The sequence below is a fragment of the Sitophilus oryzae genome, unplaced genomic scaffold (assembly GCF_002938485.1).
Source record: "Sitophilus oryzae breed Bouriz unplaced genomic scaffold, Soryzae_2.0 scaffold_1440_pilon_pilon, whole genome shotgun sequence".
Classification (NCBI taxonomy): Eukaryota; Metazoa; Arthropoda; class Insecta; order Coleoptera; family Curculionidae; genus Sitophilus; species Sitophilus oryzae.
In genome coordinates this window covers 3257013-3277575 of record NW_022146105.1, presented here as the reverse complement: position 1 = coordinate 3277575, position 20563 = coordinate 3257013, and the positions used below count along the sequence as shown (strand labels likewise).

Sequence of the window (20563 nt, the reverse complement as noted above, 5' to 3'; positions counted from 1 at the left end):
AAATGCTTTTGTATGAAGATAGAAAATATTTTGGTCAGTGTTTACTGCATTTGAAAGTGTCATTCGAAATTAAAATTCAATATCTTTGTTATTTGAATTGTTGTTTTCACGTTTAATGCGATTGTTTGAAATACGTAATCATATTTGCTACATCGTTTTGCATCACAACATGATTTTTTTTTGTAAAAATCGTGGATTATCTCATTTATTAAGTACTAACACTCAGTCATGTTGATAAATTATTATAAAAATGAATGGTGATTCAACATGTTAATTTAAATTTCATTGTTTCAAGGTATTACTTTATTTTGCAATTTTATTGTTGGTTATTTAATATAAACTACAATATATTATGTATGTCGATAAACTTGGAATTAGATTATCCATCGATTTTAACCAAAATTGGTTATTTTGTGGCGTGAAATGCAATTACAAAAATAGATTGATACACTAATAATATTTTCCATATTTCCCGCAGCTCTTGGCAAACAGAATCCCTTTATTTGGCTGTTGCAGCCGGACTATGGGACTCTCTGATGCAACGTGTTTTCCTTAAATTGCGCTTAAATCATGTTTGTTTTTTAGCAACAACATCTAATCTATGTTTTATTTGAACGGACGATGATATATTATCATCGGTAAGTTTGTAAATGAATCTTCGAAAGCGATTATTTTATTTGTTAATGAATTTATGATAAGAGACCCGATGAGTAACGATTCAGTAAATAAAACAACAAACATAAAAACGATGAAAATATTTATTTAAATATAATTAGGATACATTAAAACGGTAATATGAAAATATATTGATATTTTCTGTAAGGGATGAAAATTCTGCAGGCTAGATAGATCATAAAGATACTTTTAAAGAGTAATAATAATAAAAAAACAAACAACAATGCCGAGGTAAATGTTTCTCTCTCTAAGTCTTGATTGGTTTATACAAACATAATAATCTGATAATTTTTATATTCCAGTATTGTACTGGCAAGTAACAAAAATACATACATTTTTTATACATAAATAATCTATAGGATAAATAGTTACAAAAAATCACACATACTTTATATCGGCTAGTTATCAATAAAGGTACGTTAAATTCCCTAACAATAATTGATAACAGATAGTAGGGCAAAATCAGATGTGATGATATAAACGTACACATAATATATACGCGGACATAATAAGATAGATAAAGTAGGAATTAAGTCATAACTAGTAAAAGCCATAATACATACATTATCTTTAAAGTAAGAAAAAAACGTTTTGTATAAAACTACAAAAAAACTATGATTATTAACGTGTCGGACAGACAGTTTTTGTCGAGTCATCAGAGATAGACTGGCAAATAAGAGTAAAAAAACAATAGGCATCCCGCAAGATATTTGTGCACACTTCGTCCACTCCATAGTCCTTCCTTATCTAATAAATAAATACTTATCACTAGAATAAATAGCCCCTAGGGGCGCAATCACAGAGCCTAATGGCGACGAGCCTCCTTCTCCTTCATCATCGACTTGAGTTGTTCCACCTCGGTGGTCAACCGCACAATTTCCGAATGCAGTGGATGGTGTGTCTTGGGTTCTTGGGGGTTTTGCGAGCCCTTCTGGAGCGACTGCAGGGTAGCGGCGGCTTGAGTCGCGCTCCACTCCGCGCCCATCGAGATTCCCGAGTCCCTTTCGTCCGAAGAACCCTCCGCGTCCCACGGTGGACTAGCCCTGGCAGGCTCCTGTTTGATGTTGTGAAGGGCCAGAAGGGCTGTGGCGGCGTCCTTGTCGCCCAGGTGAGATTTGTGGCGGAGTTTCAAAGGTAAACTGTTGTTGGCTTCGTTAGAAACGGCTTGCATAGGAGGACCCTCATCCCCGGATGTGCTGGATAGCTCAAAGGGTGAGGGTGAGCTTCTGGGTCTCCTGGCGCAGAGGTTCAGCGCTCCTGGTGACGGATGTCTGTAAGGCATGGAGTAGGAAGGGTGGTATTCTGGGTGTTGCCTGAAGGCGGGCTCGATAGGAACCATCGGTGGGGCATGTGGTTGGGCCACCATAGGCTGGTGTATCACCGGTGTGGGAACGGAGTTCTGCGTAGTGAATAGCGCCGGAGATGTGGCTGGATGTGAGATTTTCTGGCGCTTGGTCAGGCTTAGCACCTGTTCGTTGGTAGGGAGATTAGCCAGGACCTTTTCAGCACAGACAACGTTCTCTCCACAAATACCATACTCCTCACGGATTGCTTCTAATTGGGCCTTAAGAATAGCGTTTTCCTTGGTGAGCTCCACAACCCTTTGTTCCAGAACCATGTCATTGAATCTGCGTTTTTCACGAGACCTCTTAGCAGCCTCGTTGTTTCTTCTTCTTCTGTCCCAATAGTTGTCATCTTTTTTGTTGTCGGGCGTGAATTCTCGCTGCTTGCGCTGCGAGAACAGGTCCTTGTGTTTGACGGAGGGGATGGCGTAGTGCTCCGCTCCGGGGGTGGTTGAAGTCGGCAGCATTTCTCTTGTATGTCCGTTGGGTAGACCGGAGTTCAACTGTGGTACTTCGCCGTTTACCGGAGAACCACTCTGTCCACGTCCAACAAATTCGGCAACCATTATATGTTGCTTTAGCACATCTGAAAAGAAAGAAATCACCATTAGTACTGACCGTTACTATATGGAAGAACTAATTGTGATGTAATCGCACAGGTCAATAGACCTCCTCGCTTCAGCTATTGCGAGTCAACAGTTTTGGCCCAAACAAATAATATTGTGAGGCCCGCGGAATTTTTGGCAGAACAATGCTCCGACATCTCTACGTATTAATTTATACGTCACAGCCGATACTTCACAACGTACAGGAAAAAAAAGCTATCAGTCAAGCTTGTTACATCCCAATAAAAAATAAATCGTATTATTACATTCTATATTTTTATAAACTTGTTATATATTTTTGACCAAATGTTTCTTTAAAATGTCCTAAGGCATAACAGTGATTTCATTTTTTTATTAACGATTCTATTAATACCGTATTGACGTAAACATGAAAATGAAGTAAACAAAATTGCAAGCTTTATTAGGAATCGCATTTTTAATATGTAAGAGAAACCCAATTGAGTCAAAGTACACGTAATAATGTTTTTCTAGTATCTCCAAGCTGGCCTATTATCTCATTAAGTCGCCAAACGGAATAACAACGGGCAACGTGAATTCAGTCACGTGGCATAGAATCTGCACCCTTTTCAAACAACGTTTTTACCTAATTATAATAAGTTCTTCAGTTCGATGCGTTATTAGTAAGATTTATATAATGCGCATTAGGCTTCACGTAAAAATAGAATACTTAGAATATGACGCTCCCTAAATGATTTGGCTAAAAACCGCCCGTCGTTTCAGTGAAAGAAGCGCTTTACCAAAAATCGCGCTCTTTAGGAATCGGCGTGTTTCACGGAAAAATATGTCCGCTGGAGTGAAACGTAGTAGCGCTTCGTATAATCACCTTTGTAAAATCACGTGGCAAACAATCATTCTATTACTAAGCACGCCATACCGGTGTTATTCAGTAAGTTCTTCATCCCATCACAAATTCCAAAACTATTATTGATTAGATTGAAAAATAAAGAAAATATTTATTAATTTTATCCAAATTTTTTTATGCTGTCACAACAGATATCGGTATGTTAAATCGATATTTAACACATATCGTTAAATATCGGAAATTTTTTAATTGGCACGTTTGTGCTTAATTTTCGTAGTTTTCCACAAAATATAATTTGATAACTATAAATAAATCTACACAAATACAAATAGGCTAAATTGAAAATATTTTGTAATAAAAACATAGTTCAAAATTAAGTCTGTTTTCCTAGCCACGTAAATCGCAGTAACATGTCTAATCAACCTACGCTTTTATATATATGTAATAATATAGTCAAAAATAGTGAAATTTATTGTGACGCAAAAAATATACCGGGTGGTGCATCGTCGTTGGAAACATAGGAAATCCCATGCAAATTTTGTCTTGTCCAAATATCGTATCCACTATTAATTCTACGGCTAAGTCGTAAACAGGTTTTTTTAAGGTCTGCGTATCCTGAATACACATGCCAAATTGGAACAATTTTGGACAAGCTGATTTTAAGTAATTTAAGAAAAACTGCATCTATTTTTAAATTAAAACTGAACGGGTAACTATGCGATTTTTCTTAAGTTACTAATCGGCTTCTCCAAAATTATTCAAATTTGGCATATGTATTCAGAATACGCAGACCTTTTAAAAACCAATTTACAAGTTCGCTGTAAAATGAACAGGAGAGCTAATATCTGGACAGTTCAAAATTTACATGCGATTTCCTATGTTGCCAATGTCGCGGCGATGCACCACCCGGTAATATAACGCATAGACCTAACTATGTATGAGGTTTTAAAAAAAATAATTATAATTATTAGCTCATGTCTAACCTTATTTCCTTTTTTAGATTTAGTCCAATTCACTCAATAACCACCGCCTTAGTTGACGAAAATAGGAATTAGCATTAAATATTGAAAGATATGTGTGACGTGGGCTTGGAACTTAACGGGAACTGCCGAAAAAGAGCAAGAGAATCAAACGTGAAAAGGAAAAAAGAGAAAAAACAACGGTTTTTATCCGATCGGGCATCATTCAAAAGAAGGTATTTAGTAGGTCAGAACATATTCAATCGGCTAGGTAAATAATGGGCAACAAAAAGAACCGTGAATAATCAAATGGGTATTGGAGATTACGGCATCGGCGAACTAAAAAACCACTTAAACGTAAAGCAGAAATGGTGTCAAAGCCTCGCTTATGTCATATCATAACGGACAATCGATACCAGCCGTCAGTCCCTGATATTAAAACCACTAATAATTTACTGTACGAACGATGTTTAGCTCACTCCCACACATTCTACACTATATTCTAAAATAATCAAATGACAACAAAGAGAAATTTCTCTAATTATAATATCTATATGGTCACAGGAAATTAACTCTATCATTGCTAAATTCAGTTAAAACAAACCAGAATAAGTTGAATTGCTATATTTTTTGTAATAACTGAAATTTTATCCTTAATAACTTTTATATCTATTTTAATTGGTAATATTTGTATATATTCTGTATATTGTAAGATTTCGGAGGGAACACCAGAATAAGACAGGATAACATATTAAATAACTTAGTTGAACATGTAATATACATACATCTGACGTCACAGTGTTTGTATTGTATATAGGTCTGTATATTTCAAATTATCGATGTATGTCTGAAGATCATTATGATTTTAGCTGTATAATTATATTATTTGTTATTGTAATGAAGTCAGTACAGGAATAAAGACTAATGAAGTATTAAGTAACTCGGTAGAATGTTTATACATACATTGGACGCCACATGGTACTTAGATCTGTATATTTGAAGATATCGATGTATATCCGAAGATTATTATGTATTTAGCAGGATAATTATGTGATTTGTTATTGTAATTGAGTAAATGCAAGAATAAAGCGTAATGAAATATTAAATAACTCAGTGTAATGTATATGCGTCCACCGGACGTCATAATATTGACTATTTTAATTAGTAGCACTGTATATTTCAAGATTTCGATGTATATCTCAATATTATTGGTGTTTTAGGATCAGGTGATTGTCTGGAAATATCTGTCGAATAGTTAAACGAGAAAAAGATATGATGTCGCATTATTTGTTGTGCTTCGACATTACGCAATACGTTTGTGGTTTCCGTGGCGAAAAGCGCGGCAAATATTTTCGAAAGGTTGTTGCCATTGTAGTGCGCATTTCGAAAAAACCAAACTGGATCAAGTAGGTGCGTTGTGGTGCGTTGCCAGTTCGTCGTCGCCAGACAAGCGCGGTATTTCCGATGAAGTGCCCCGTGAATCATGTTATTTCTGAGGAATCATAACAACGGAAATAGAATAATAGATACGAACAAAAAACGTTTCGTAATTCAACCTAGAATAACTCGTCCTTTTTTCAAATTACATCAAATTAAAACCAAGCGGTGAGGATGTAAAATTTCAAAATGAAAAAGAAATATTGCGACATTAAATTAGCCTAGCGAGTGATGTATAGGAACTAGATCAAAGAAGCACAGGTAAATGTTATTTTTCGCGTGAGATTTAAACTAAACGCAAACGACTGTCTGTGCTTCTGCAATTGATTTAGGTATCCTAGTTTCGTATATTTTCAAATCTAGGCTAGTGGAACACCACGTCGAACGACCTACAACAGTAAAAACCGCAGTTATAACTTCGAAGAGATCCGTATCGTTACATAATAAATATTTAGTTGCACAACTGGCTTCATTGTTTACAAAATTTTTCGGTGAGGCGGTTTCAAGACCCAATAAATAATTTTCTCTGAAATCGCCTCATTATTTGTTTGAATACAATTCTTCTATTTAAATATTATGTTCCGTCAATTTACGAAAACAATTACGAAATCTTATTAAAACAAGGTTTAAAGTTTAACGCTATATCTGGTTGTGATGATTTAATCGGATTTGATATTACTCATTATCATTAACGGTATATGATGTTTCAGACAATGGAAGTTTATTAAAATAAAAACCTCTCTATTGCATCATTTACCAGTAATGTAAGTGAGTATTTTTTTATTAACTGTACACGCTCGGAATCTTATGCTAATTCAATATTTATTTAGGACAGCTAAATTTTTTAAGGTTCAATTCGCGTAAAAAAAGTGGAGCAACCGCTTAACTGTTTGCCTGTCATTAGTAGAGCATGTCTGTCAAGTAATTTGTAAATCCAATACATTATAAAAAAAATAAAAACAATAATGCGTATTTTTCAAAAATCAACTCACCAATTGTATTATATGTGTTTGAAGGGCGGGAGGACCCGCTGAAAAAAAGTCCAGGGAAAGTCACGGTTTCAAAACGTTTGAACGAAAATTGCAAACAAAAACAATAGTTTTGCGCGGTTGAATATTTTCACGACAGGTACAGCAACCAATTACTGAAACGAATACGCATCGACTGACTTCAGCCGCACTCGCAAGCTGATTGAGACGATATTTCGCGCCGCGCCGAGAACCAATAGTAGCGGATGGAAGCCGTGTTGCCAAATGTCGGACTAGTCTGGGTCCTACGGCTTTATAATCGCGGCGCGTGTTTATTGTTATGCGATGCACTTTAATGATTTGTTTGTCGAAGCACGGCCAGACAAAGCGCTATTTAATTTGGATCATTTCTGATACGTCTGGATTCTGTTTTGATTATTTCGCAATGCTAAACATGCTAGAATGTCATAGCGGTATCTGATCTTATCAATTTACCACACTTCGCAGCACAAAAACTGCCAAAAATTAATCTTAGTCTAGAATAAATACCCGGTCATATTCGTGGAATGTTATGTGTCTTAAATTCCAATCATCATCCTCAAATGTCAATATTCTTCTACAGTGTACAGACATATATACAAGACTACTGAACTTAAAACAGACACCATGTATATGTTACATTGTGCTATCGACTTATTTAATATTGAATCATGTCTTATTCTTATATACACTTCAATAAAATAACTAACAAGATAGTTATTAAGCTAAAACATCAATAATTTTGCAATATATATCGAAATCTTAGAGCATAAAGATGTATACCGAACGCCGTGTCTTAAAAAAGATAGCAATGTTACGTCCGGTATTTGTGTATATGTTCTATTATTTAATTTTTCCGCATGACATATTTTTTATCCACTGAAATGCCGATAATTTTTGAATATACATCAAAATCTTACGGTATACGGACATATATACAACGCGACTTCTTAAAAGACAGCAAAGTGACGTCCGATGTATAAGATGGTCATTTGAGTTAGAATTAATATTTTTTATGTTATATTTTTTATTTTAGTTCTTTTGATAGAGAAATTTTATATATGCATCTAAATATGATTAAAATATTAAGACAGATGACCATATGACTTCCATATATCTGCAATCAACTGTATATATCTAATGCGACGAAATAGATAATGACAATCAAGATTTCCATTGTGGCATAACCAAATACTTTTGTCTCATTGTAATTTTATTTATCACTAAACAATATTTGAGAAATTTGACATCTAGATTGATACAATTTAAGCAGGTCATAAGATTACTCATCATCGAATTCAATTGTATCGAAATATCAACCTGCGTTGTGCAATCCACGCCAATAAAATTGACAAAGGAATTAGAACAAAAATAGTTTAGCAAAATTATATTGCAAGCAAGATTAAAATACTATATTTTTAAAGAAATAGATATGTAGGTAAATATTATTTTATAACGCAATGCTTTTTTGTTAAGTCGTACTCGCTCAAAACAAAACTAATTACGGTCCCATCACTATTTATAAAGAAATAAACAAATTACATTGCGTTTTGTATTAGAACAATTCGAGGTACGCATATTATTTTACTGTGTGACGATTTTTGAAGCATTGCCAACACGAAACAATAAAGTCTTAGCGACATAAAAACCATTGTTATATAAGTTTCTTTAGCTAAGAATAAAATTAATGTAAGGCATTGACCTACATAAAGCATTGCAACTTGTATAACTTAACGACCAACCTATTAGGTAATTTTTTGTTGTTGCGAGGAAATGCAATACTTGCTGCTTATTTAATATAAAGCCTGATTTTTTTAACAAAGAAAATTTCGACGTAACTGCTGGGGATTTTTTGCGCGAGTTGGCAACGTGGCGTCGGGCGCGTGTTGATTCTCTCGATTTGATGAGGGAAATTGCACGGATAGAGGACAACACCCTCTCTGAGTCACCAATTGGACCAATGACAAGTCACCTTGTCCATGCTTTTGTTATGTAAGGTCCTTTGGGTTGAGCCGGACCTGGATAAATGTCTGGCTCTCAATTCACAGTCTACCATCAATTACCGACAAAAAGACAAAATAATTGATTAATAAAGACATATCTTTTATATGTTTCCATGAAAGAGCCCAAAGACACAAAGAAAAATAAGTTGATTATATTAGAAACAGACCAGGACTCATATCACTTTCATTTTTAGAAAGAAACCCTCCTATAAAATCTAGATCTTAAGAAAAAGTGCAGATTTAATAAGAAGATTTAAAGATATTGTAAATCTGGCTTATGCCGGACCTGTTGATTTTTCCAGTTTCAAATAATTTTGTCATTTGAAGAGGATCATTCCTTTTCCCAGGTAAGTTTTTGTATAGTTAAATTTTTCTCAGCTGAATTCGAATAATACCTGACTATAATGACGGGTTAAAAATAAATTTGTATATTTTTTTCGGTTTTTGACCTATTTCTCATTTTTGGCCAAAGACAACGTCTTTCTAATTTTGGGTCTTTGTCCTAAATATATTTTTTTGGCCCCCAGCCGACATTTCAATCCACCAGTTGCGCATATTTAAAATTTAATCCTTTTTTATAGTTTTAATATGACAAAAATAATATAACAATTCCATTAATTTGTATCACTATGAATAATACCATATTTAACATTTCGTTCTGATAAACAAAGTTTAGAAAAAAAAATGTTTGGCATGTATATTATTGTTAACCTTTTAAATTTTTCACATAACTTAGCAACAATAACAAAGGATTATGTTTTAGTATGAATTGGGTTACTAAAGAGTTCATTTTTTGCAAGTATTGACAGGCCGTTATTTTTACGCCATTTAGAAAAACAATATTGTAGTGGAATCGTACAATTATAACGATAATTTAACAATAAACAAAAAATCAATGACCTAAGACTTCCGTTTACAGGGACATTGACATTAAACTTTCTTCAGTTAAAGTGGGACGTTCATTTATTATTTTCGCGTGTACGTATGTATTATACATTTTTTTCGTCGGGCCTCTCTGTCCTATTTAAACCCAGAAGCACAATTTATACAGATTATAAAATCGCGATTGCCCAGCAACATCAGTTGATGTCTGGTTCACAGTTATAAAACAAATCAGCCTTTGATATATTTTCTCTGTCCGTATTTTATACGTGTATACAAATTAAACAAATCAATAATCATAAATGCACTGTTATAAAGGATTTATGCTACACATTATATCAAAGAAGGATGCGCAGATGGTAATATAGTAAGAAACCTACTTACTAAGTCGCAGCATTATATCGCTGGTAGTTTAGCTTATGTAGTTCAGAGAAATCGTATGAAAGTTCGTGTTTATACCATCACTCAAATAATTAGTAGTAAGATCAGTAGAAACTTGAAGTGTGCGTTTTAGAACGTTATGTTATTGTTCTAGAATGTAGAGAAAAATTGTTTTTTAATTTCACATTTCTCTGTATTATTTAACTCTTACCAGACAATTCTCAGATCATTTCTTCTTAAATATTTACCAGAAACTCTATGGAATCTATCTCTATATTCCATAAATAAATAAAGCTATGGAAATACAGGAAGGATGACAAATAAGTTGCGATTTTTGTCGTGTTGAAACATGATGAAATACCAATTATTAATGTTAATGTCTGTAAATTAGGTATAAATTAGTCTATAAATAAGGAATTACTGATCTTCTTTTCGCTAAATGTGTGACATTTCAAAATTAAATAGTATCTGACTGAAAAATGCTTGTGTCATGCTTCATTCCTCCAGTGTATATACATATTTTATTGCGCTTCATTTAAAATTAAGATCAAAAATGTAAAATATGTCTGGCCTGATATTCTTTATTTATATTCTTAAAAAAATTAATTAATAACTCAATATCATATCAACGTTATGTGTTTGAACGATGGTCTTACATTACATAATAAAAAAAATTGTTGCCATATTTTTGATATTTTTAACTTAAGCATTGGTCACGTATTATTTGATAACTCAGTCTACAATTCTGATGGAAAAATTCCGAGAACGAATATCTAATCTACACGATTACACACTAAAAGTGAGTAAACTGTTTATTTTTGTTTGTCCTCATAGGATAGCCATACTAAATCTCTTTGAATAGATTAATGAATTTGTTATTTCAATCTTCCACTTCTTGCTAAACAAGTCAAACTTTTTTGATTTTTTTATACATCTAATAACGATATAATTATGCTACTGCGATGAAAAAAAATTGTTGCTATGTGCAGTTAATTGTTTGTAACCTTTCTTATCAGCACAAATAAAAAAATATTTTGCTCGCAATAACATTGAGGCAGTACGAAAAAAATTGCGCATGAATTGTCCTCAGATTATACATTTTTATGTTGACATAGGTTCGGGATTTTGGACTGTTTAATGATTGTATTTGCAGTTATTTATAAAATATTTACAGTTTATCAGAAATACAAATAACAAGTTTTTTTCCTATAATATAGAGAATAAATAGACAGATTATTTTGACGTCATCACCCGTAGATTGAAAGAGTAGTTATTATATTTTGTAGTCAACCAAACAACAAACAATATAATTATTAGTCTAAAACACTAATAATGCAATAAGTTTCAAATATTCATCGAAATTTTACAATATACTATATATATACAACACTACTTTTTAAAACAGATAACTTTGTGACGTCCGGCATTTATATTCTCTTAAAATATTCAATAACATCAGCTTGTCTATTTTTTATTCACTACATGAAAATAACAAATAATATAATTATCTTACAATATACATTCCTATATATTAATATAGAAACATACATATATACTTACAATGCGACTGTTGAGACAACACGACCATGTGGCGTCCAGTGTATATACATGGTCTTTTCGGTTAGAATTAATATTTTCTCCATATTATTTTATAAATTTTAGTTAGAAATACCCTCTTTATCGACTAATAATTCAGAGTTATCTAAACACGTGGATTGAAATCGTAGTATTTGAGTTTGTTCTTTCCATATATCATATCAGTCTTATTACATTTTGTACCGCTATCAGGTCATTAAGAGAAAAAACAAGAGATGGTCATTACTGAACAAATAAAAAGAGATAAAACACTGTACTAATATTTAGTTTCTATCGGTAAATTATTTTCAGTATTTTTTTTTAATTTAAACAAAGTTGAATGTCGTTTCTTTTATACTTTTTTGCCTAGCAAATTTCAAATGCGTTAAATCTTTTTATTAAAACTACTTATTTAGAATTCAGAAGAAATATTTTGTTGAATATTTAGAATAGAGTAATTAAAACTAAACTAGGTAAAATAAAAAAGGATGTGAAGAAACACGCCGAAGCCCGTGAATAAATAAAAAGAAAGTACGCACCGCAAACTTGGACTTGGCCTACATTTTAGTATTATGTCAGTCAGTAAATTTGCTTTAGGGTGTTCGCAATATGGTATACCAAATACTGTTATTTCCTTTTTTTGGTCTACTGCTCGAATTTCGGTTAATTTATTTAAAAATATATTTACTTATAACGTCCATTCACACAGAATATAGAAATAATTAAATAGAAATATCGTTCGATTGATATGCAACCTCCAGGAATTAATTAGAAATAAAATGTAGGAAGCCATAATGATAAAAGGTTGCATAATAAAAAATAAATGTATATATATATTTTATTTAGTCCCAAAATGTGTTCGATTGATTTTAAATTATGTACGTGCGGTATAAAAAGCCGCTTTTATTGCTGTTTTCGGTAGAAGTTGACCTCAGAAACAAGGTTTTCAGAGTATGGCCTTTATTCCGTTTAAGTTGAATTATTTCCGGTAACTATACTTTACTACAAATGGATTTTACCAAACGTATGGCCTTGCCGGAATAGTATATCAGTCAATGATCAAATTGTATTACGAAATGAATTTGTTTTGCGCGGTATATCGGATGTAACCTTCTCTACAACCGTCGCTTTTTTATTATTATGTCATACCAAGGTGCATATAAATATAGCCACACTGAAAGAAATTTTTGTCATGTTCATTTTTCAAAAATTTCTGATTTATTGCTGGTTTCAGAATAAGCTTTTCCACATATTGCCACTCCCTCATCTTGATTATTTCATCTGCATTGTATGCTTGTTCTTTGCTTAATGCCATCTCTGGAACTAACATTTTAGATTTTTAGAGTCTTATGTGCTCGTTTGATTAGAACCATTGCGTCTAACATTGTAGGTTGTATGGGATCTATTGTATCTCCCTTTTTTGAGTTATAACTCATCATACGCTCTCAGGGCTTTGACAAAAGCCAGTATCTGAGACGGTTTTACAGAGGTTAGTCCACCATCTCCGATATCATCAGTCCTACCAAAGTTTATGGCATGAATGGCTGTCGTCTCGGCGCACTCAGTGATGAGGTGTTCTGGGGTTTCCCCGTTTTCCCCACAGAATCTGCATTCGTCGTTGTTTCTTAGCCTCAATCTACTGAGGTGACAGCGTCCTGTTTAAAACCCTGTAACAGTCCGAAGATTGTTCTTACTATCAAGGTAAATCTTTGATTTTTCTCCGTCCTGATATATTTTTTCGAGTGTCTTAGACCGTTGAAGGATTCCTATTCCATACGTCAACTCAACGTGCTCAAGAATCAAATTCAAAAATATAGACTCAGTTCATAAACAAAATGTAAACGTTTCTTCTTGTCCAGATTGAAAAATTCTAAGATTTCGCGTATGATTTTTTTTGAGTCTGGATTTTAGAGGTAAATGTTTTAAAATGCCCGAATTCTGAATAATGAGACTCTCTTTCTTCAGTTTTATTTTTATGCTCCAATACTTTAGGTTCTTCTTCGACGAGTTCAACAATATACAGGGTGAGTCTTAAATAAGTGCAAATATTTTCAGGGCTAATAAGTCTTGACTACAGCTTGTATCTACACAGTAAAAAATGACCTGGTGGTAGAAAAGATATTTAGTGTGGTAAATTATCAGAGTGTTAATATTTACACTCGCGTTAATAAAATTAAACAGAAATAATAACACCCAAACTTTGAAAATCAAATCTACCAAAAAAAAAGTGAAATTAGTGTATGGAGTGTAAACTTCACTTATATTTGGTAAGAATCATATAATCAGTGTAAACGTTACCTTCCAAGAAATGTTTTTTTGCCCTACATACGTCTTAAAAACACCCATACCGTGTTATAAAGACTGCAAAACGCAGTTTCGGTGCACTCGGGAGTGTTAAAAAAAGCATCATATTGGGTGACGCGCGGCACATCCCCACTGCTTTCGCGTTCCTGCACGCCTATTTGCCTATTTCAAGTTGGTGGTTGTACAGGTTGTTCGCTGTGTGTTGTAGTGCCCATGATTTTGGTAAAATGATGTATAAAATTCAGTTAAACAACAAAAGTAAATACGCCAAAATTGATGAAACATCAGATAATGTGACATACTCTGAAATAGTCGAGTTAGGTAAGTAAATATCTAAGATTATGCTTAGTAGTTTAGTGCTTTGTAATTTTTAGGAGATATTTTATAATGGCAGCTTAAGAACCTCAAGTGGCTACCTGGTATGGAGGCTCCGAACCGTTGCAAGATCCAATATGGTGCCAAGCTCCAAACGAAAGTTACCACCACAAGTTACATAGAATAGTGATGACTTATCAGATGAACCAACCTTAAAAAAGCCAGAACATTGACAGAACAAGGAGTAGCACACATAGAATTTTTAAAAAATGCTTGCTGCAAGACACAGAAAAAGGAAATCATGGAAACAATGAAAAACCTTTTTAACTGTAGAAAAATGAATTACTTTTCATTTGTCGATTATCCCAGATTTTTGGACACGCCAGGACTTGTATGTCACGTCATTTTAATTTAGTGAACTTTAAAACCTAATTTTTTATAATTTTAGATTGAACAAGATGTCAGCTTGCTATATCCTGCTAATGCTAATAACTTTGTGGCGAAGTTTGAAAATAAGGCTGCAAATATGATAGAAATATACGAGGCGACAATTTCCTACCTCAAATAAGGTATATATTATATTTTTTATTTTGGCTAAAAAAAGTCCTTTATGGGTATTTCGCCACTGCACTGCAAGAAAATCTACAAAATAAAATAGTTATTTTTGGTAAACACTTGCATTAAACCTAAACGGACACTGCTTGTCAGAATTTATGTTTACAGTTAAACAAATTTGCCTAACAAAAAAATGCTTAACGTTTCGGAAAGTTTATCTCTTTCCGTCGTCGGAAGCAAAAAAAAATACAAAGGAAAAAGAAAAAAAAACTATTTAAAAAAAATTAAAAATTTTATTTATAAATTTGTATAACTGTAAACATAACTTCTGACAAGCAGCGTCCGTTTAGGTTTAACGCCAGAAGTGTTTACAAAAAATAACTATTTTATTTTGTAGATTTTCTTGCAGTGCAGTGGCGAAATACCCATAAAGGATTTTTTTTGGAGAGATGAATCCGCCACATAGGTATAGACATTTTTTATTTTATTTTGTGTTTACCCATAATGTGTAGTTGCCTATAGAGTAAGGAATATTTTTTTGTTTCGTTGTTACCTAATGTATCTACCTAAATTAAGGTACATTTCTTGTATTATTTATTATATTAAATAATAAAAAATGTTTTGTATTCTTATTTTTTTTATTTTTTTATGTTTTCCCACCTTAAATTTTAATTATAGGATAAGTACACGAACTGAAATCAAATTCACACTCTAATAAATGTATTTTACCATACTGATAAATTATTTTAACACCCAAACTATGTATATTTGACACTCAGTTAAAACCATTTTTACACTTAAAAATTGATTATCCTATTCCATACGTCAACTCAACGTGCTCAAGAATCAAATTCAAAAAAATATAGACTCAGTTCATAAACAAAATGTATAACGTTTCTGCTTGTCCAGATTGAAAAATTCTAAGATTTCGCGTATGATTTTTTGAGTCTGGATTTTAGAGGTAAATGTTTTAAATGCCCGAATTCTGAATAATGAGACTCTCTTTCTTCAGTTTTATTTTATGCTCCAATACTTTAGGTTCTTCTTCGACGAGTTCAACAATATACAGGGTGAGTCTTAAATAAGTGCAAATATTTTCAGGGCTAATAAGTCTTGACTACAGCTTGTATCTATGTTGTCGTTTATCATCGTATGTTACCCTTATGCTACATTTTTTTAATTGCATAGAATTTTTTTCTGTGTATCAGCAAATCTCATCTATATTTTTCGTGAGTTATTTTAAACGTAACCTTCTGTATTCGATCGATTATATCATACAAATGAAGTTACTAACGAATGAGGTACCAGGAAATACGTAAGGATTAGCATTATTGAAAGTGGAAATGGATTTATAATGAAACCTATTCTAACTAAAACAGTCCGTAATATTTCTTTGGAAGCATTCGACAGACCTTTATTATGAGATGTTATGTAATTTGCTTTGCTGAGTCACAACGTGTTTTTATCATACGCAAAAGTAGTATTTTTTCAATAGATTAGATAGATTCTCTGTATTTGATATGTCTATTACGTTGGCATTTTTGTTACGTATAATTCAGGTGTCCAGTTTTATTGTTAAAATATTTCTGTGTTACGTTTAATTAATTACCTTTTTTTTATAAAAAGATCCTATTAAATTAAATTTTATTAATATAGATCTTAAATTTAAGCTAGTATCATTCTTTTTTCTTCTTTTGATCTTAAGATTTAAATGAAATAATTACCTTGAATAGCAATTTTATTTTTATTATAAGATATTTCTCTACAGGGTGAGTCTTAAAGAAATGCAAATATTTTCAGGGCTGGTAGATCTCGATATAAGAAACATTTTCTCTTTACCGTTTTTCAAATAAGTCCAAAATAACCGACATATTTTACTTTGAAAATTTAAAAAATTGATTTTTCGCTTCAATTTTGAGAATCACTAGATCTTTTATGGATTTACTTTCTTGTAAATTTAATCTACTACCTATGTTGTCATATTATAAAGATATTATGTTCTTTAACTAAAAATTAAAAATGTTTCTTAAAAATTCCAATTTTTGCGAAGAAAATATCATAGACGTGTTCCTGGGGTCAGAATATACTACCCCTAAAATATTTGCAATCATTTCATGTGATTCACCCTGTATAGTCACATGAAATAATTGAAAAATCAATAAAGAACGTCTGTTTTGTTGTAATTTTGTGATACTATTATTGAAATTAAGTTGCAGTAATCTGCGACTTGGAAAATTGTTTAATCAAATATTTATTGACGATGTGAATTACCTTAAAAACCTACACTTTTTCTCTATATTAAAAAAAAATTTGATCATACTAAATGTAGATTATCAGATTAAACAATATGACCTTTGATTGTCGTGATAAAAGTATCGTCAGTGTTTACAAAGCTAAAATTACAAAATACTTAAGTCGATTGTTGTAATGAACGATAAGCCATTTAAACAGAAAAATAGGAATATACATAGTTCATGCACCGGAAACACGGAGAGAGATAAAAGATTAACAAAAAGATATGGATTAGACAGAGAAGGGTATGGTATAGTGAACAGTTTTATGGACAAATTATTTCAAAAAAAAAAAATATATATATATATATATATATATATATTAATTGAGGTACCTTGAGGGTAATATCAAGTAGACTATTTGTCGCTATATATTTAATGAAAGTGGGTATTTCCAGCACCTAATAATTTCGTTATTATCTTAATTTATTTCCACTTAATTTTTGAACTAAATAATTTTATGCGTACATTTTTTTCAACTCATGACGGACTTCATTTGTACTACAAGAAAACGAAATTCAAGCCGATCACCCTGTTATTTGGGTGTACTTAATACCGTTACCAATTTTATAAAAAGTGTGTTACTCCACAGGGAATTCGCTTTGCATTTCATATTTTTTTGCGTTATTACTATTATTATACTTGCAATTTTAATACAAAGAACTATTTAGCATAATTATATTGTTTACTGTATAGCCCTTTCTTAATATCTCTCAGTGGTTATGTCAAACACTTGAAACCTGTAAAGAATCCGAGAAAGATATAACCACTACGTACTTATATTGATTGTTTCACGTTATTGCAAATTTTTTCAATCTCCTTTTTAACGTTTCTTGTTATTTAAGCCGTGTTCTTGAAGAATATAAAGAAAATTATATGTGTCAATGTCAACAAGTAGCTTTAATAAAAATATCTACTATAATACATTTTCTTATATAGGTGGAGTTTATTTTATACGGGTTGTTAAGTAAATTATAGAGAGATTTATAATTATAACACTTAAAGCTAGTTCGAGAACTTTCCCTGTTTTCAAATCATAAGTTCTCGTGTATGTTATAAAAATACCGTGTGATCGAAAAAAACGGGGTTCAGATGGATTGGAAATGAATATCGAAGACATTACCTATATTTTAGATATAAAATCAGAGCGATCTTCGTTTCATAGCCATCGCTGACGCCGTTTTTTATTCGATCATACGGTAGTTTCTTAAATTTAAGGACTTTTAGCATGAAAAAAAATTTAATGTAATTTACCATGAGACTTTTTAAACTGTCATCATTCAAAGCCTGTTTTTTGGATACCCCAAAATAATACAAAAAACTGATTAAACTAATTTATCAGTACCTACTTAATATAAACAAATATTGATTTCCAGTCTGTATATGAATAATTCAAGTTTCATAATAACAAGTAGGCAATTTATTAAACGTATTTCAAATACAACAAGCTAAAAATAGTTCCCCGCATTTGCATTGTTAGATTTCGAAGTTATTTTAAGATGTTTATTATTTTCTCATTGAGAAAAAGATGGGAAAAGCAGTTATTATTTTCTTCGAATTTAGATCAGAAGTAAACAGTGATATGTATTCGTTTTTTGACTATTTTGAAAAATACCTGTTTACAGGGATAATTTCTATTTAAATTACTAATACAGTGTGATCAAAAAGTTTTTCGATCTAGTAGAGGTATCAAGCAGGTTTTGGGTAATGACAGACAAAAATTCGAATTTATAATGAAAATGATAGATAAATAGTCTTGTATTATAGGAAAAGATATTATTTGTTGTACTACTGGTAATAAAAAGTGACAGTTTTTATATGAAATTAACATGAAATTAACTGTCCACATCCGAAGGTATTTTTTTTTGAGACATAGACTACATTAAAAAGTTTTTCTGGATCAATGGATTATATTGATTAATTTTTTTGAGAATGAATTGATGAATTTTTGTGTGTTGGTTAGTGTGAAGAAAACTTACCAGGTGGTTGAGAGAAAATTAATCCATTATCAGCTGTGTGTATGGTGGGCATGATGTAGGTGGCTGGACCGGCAGACCGGTGATGGTGATGCAAGGAAGCAATGGTTAGGCCTTGGATCACTGTTCACAGAAACCGAGAATTAGCGCGGAAAGCGTCACAACTTATGCTGGAGCTGTGTGGCTGCAGCAGCGGCGTTCTTTACCGAAGAACCAAGTGCTTTGGTGTGGCGGTACGGATTTGCCGGCCGTCTATGCGCCAAGAGCTCGCAGTTTGCAATGTCGAGAGTCAAGTTGATGGCCGCGTACTGTACAGCGGCGAATAAAGGATGTAAAAGTATGAGATAGTGACCTAGATGTTCGTAGTGCGAGGTAGTGGCGAAGAAAGCAAATGGAGAAAGGGAGAACCGAGGAAATGCGGCCAAAGGATACGCGCGGCATTACGTGAGATTACCGCGATACATAATCTGGCCCCGATTCCTCTTCATCTAAGGATGATACTTTCTGCGCTCATTTGCTAACGGCAGTACCGTGCCATGCCACCGCATTCTCTAGTGAAAAACGAAACTGCCCATTGGTACTTGATTTTCCACACCAAATCTAACCCAGATATCCTAAAACCATCATCGTAACTCCAATCCATTCAATAAATGTTACTTAACAGTTTTGTTTCTTGTTCCTTTATTTATAATTATCTTAATAATGAATTATCTAATATTCTGGCATTACACATCATGCAAATATTAATATTTTTGGGGGTAGTATATTTCGGCCTCAGAAACACGTCTTTGAGCTTTTATTCGCGAAAAGGATTTTTTGAAAATTTTGAATTTTTTGAAAAACACTGTATTTTTTTAGTTTTTAAAAAAACATAATTTCTTGATAATATGGCATTATAGAAAGTAGATTAAATTTTTAATTAAAAAAAAGAGACTTGGAAGAACATTGGTGGAGTCAGTTCTTTGCTATGGTTCAGAGCTATGGACTCTGAGTGCAGACGCGAAGCGCAAAATCCAAGTTGTTGAAATGGACTACCTTAGAAGAAGTGCAGGTATATCTAGGATGGAAAAAAAGACAAACATCGAGGTCAGGCGTATCATGAATGCATCGGAGGAGACAGTACTGGATCGAATCGAAAAATCCAGCTTAAAATGGTTTGGACATGTTCTGCGTATGCCGGAGAACAGGTGGCCAAAAAGAGTTTTTCAATGGGCTCCCCAGGGCAGAAGAAAGAGTTAAACCTAGAAAATCCTGGAACGGAACGGTTAAGGAAGCAATGGAAGCTCGTAACCTAGAAGCTGATGACGCTCTAAATCGAGATGTGTGGCGTAGGGTAACGGGAAGGCAGCAATAGGCCGTATGAGTATTAAATACTTAAACCAAATCCCGTTTATATATATATATATATATATATATATATATATATATATAT

The 20563-nt window shown here is 32.7% G+C and overlaps 1 protein-coding gene and 2 long non-coding RNA genes across 6 annotated transcripts in view; 2 read left to right on the top strand and 1 right to left on the bottom strand.

Moving 5' to 3' along the window:
* The window catches only part of LOC115876808, a 73635-nt gene that overhangs the window by 12726 nt on the left and 40346 nt on the right, over positions 1-20563 (top strand). For all 3 annotated transcript variants that reach the window (XR_004049207.1, XR_004049206.1, XR_004049208.1), the window contains 2 exons: positions 4447-4641; positions 9047-9199. This is a non-coding gene — a long non-coding RNA (uncharacterized LOC115876808). The remainder of the gene's footprint in view (positions 1-4446; positions 4642-9046; positions 9200-20563) is intronic.
* Positions 741-19441, bottom strand: LOC115876805 (nuclear factor interleukin-3-regulated protein). Of its 2 annotated transcripts, none has more exons than XM_030892761.1 (2): positions 19135-19441; positions 741-2604 (listed from the first exon to the last, which is right to left on the bottom strand). In XM_030892761.1, exons 1-2 carry the CDS (start codon positions 19184-19186, stop codon positions 1481-1483), a joined length of 1176 nt encoding a protein of 391 aa, XP_030748621.1. In that variant the 5' UTR covers positions 19187-19441; the 3' UTR covers positions 741-1480. The 2 variants fall into 2 exon arrangements, with proteins under 2 accessions (XP_030748621.1, XP_030748622.1); XM_030892762.1 differs by lacking the exon at positions 19135-19441 and adding an exon at positions 6835-7197.
* LOC115876809 lies at positions 14107-14927 on the top strand. The gene is made up of 3 exons (XR_004049209.1): positions 14107-14315; positions 14369-14700; positions 14758-14927. It is a non-coding gene; the product is annotated as an uncharacterized LOC115876809 (long non-coding RNA).

Bases quoted from the DNA above. Each gene is read 5' to 3' on its own strand.
- LOC115876805 (XM_030892761.1), bottom strand. From the start codon at position 19,186: ATGCCCACCATACACACAGCTGATAATGGATTAATTTTCTCTCAACCA. The intron at 2,605-19,134 runs GTAAGTTTTCTT...CTTTCTTTTCAG, and splicing joins AATTTTCTCTCAACCACCTG to ATGTGCTAAAGCAACATATA.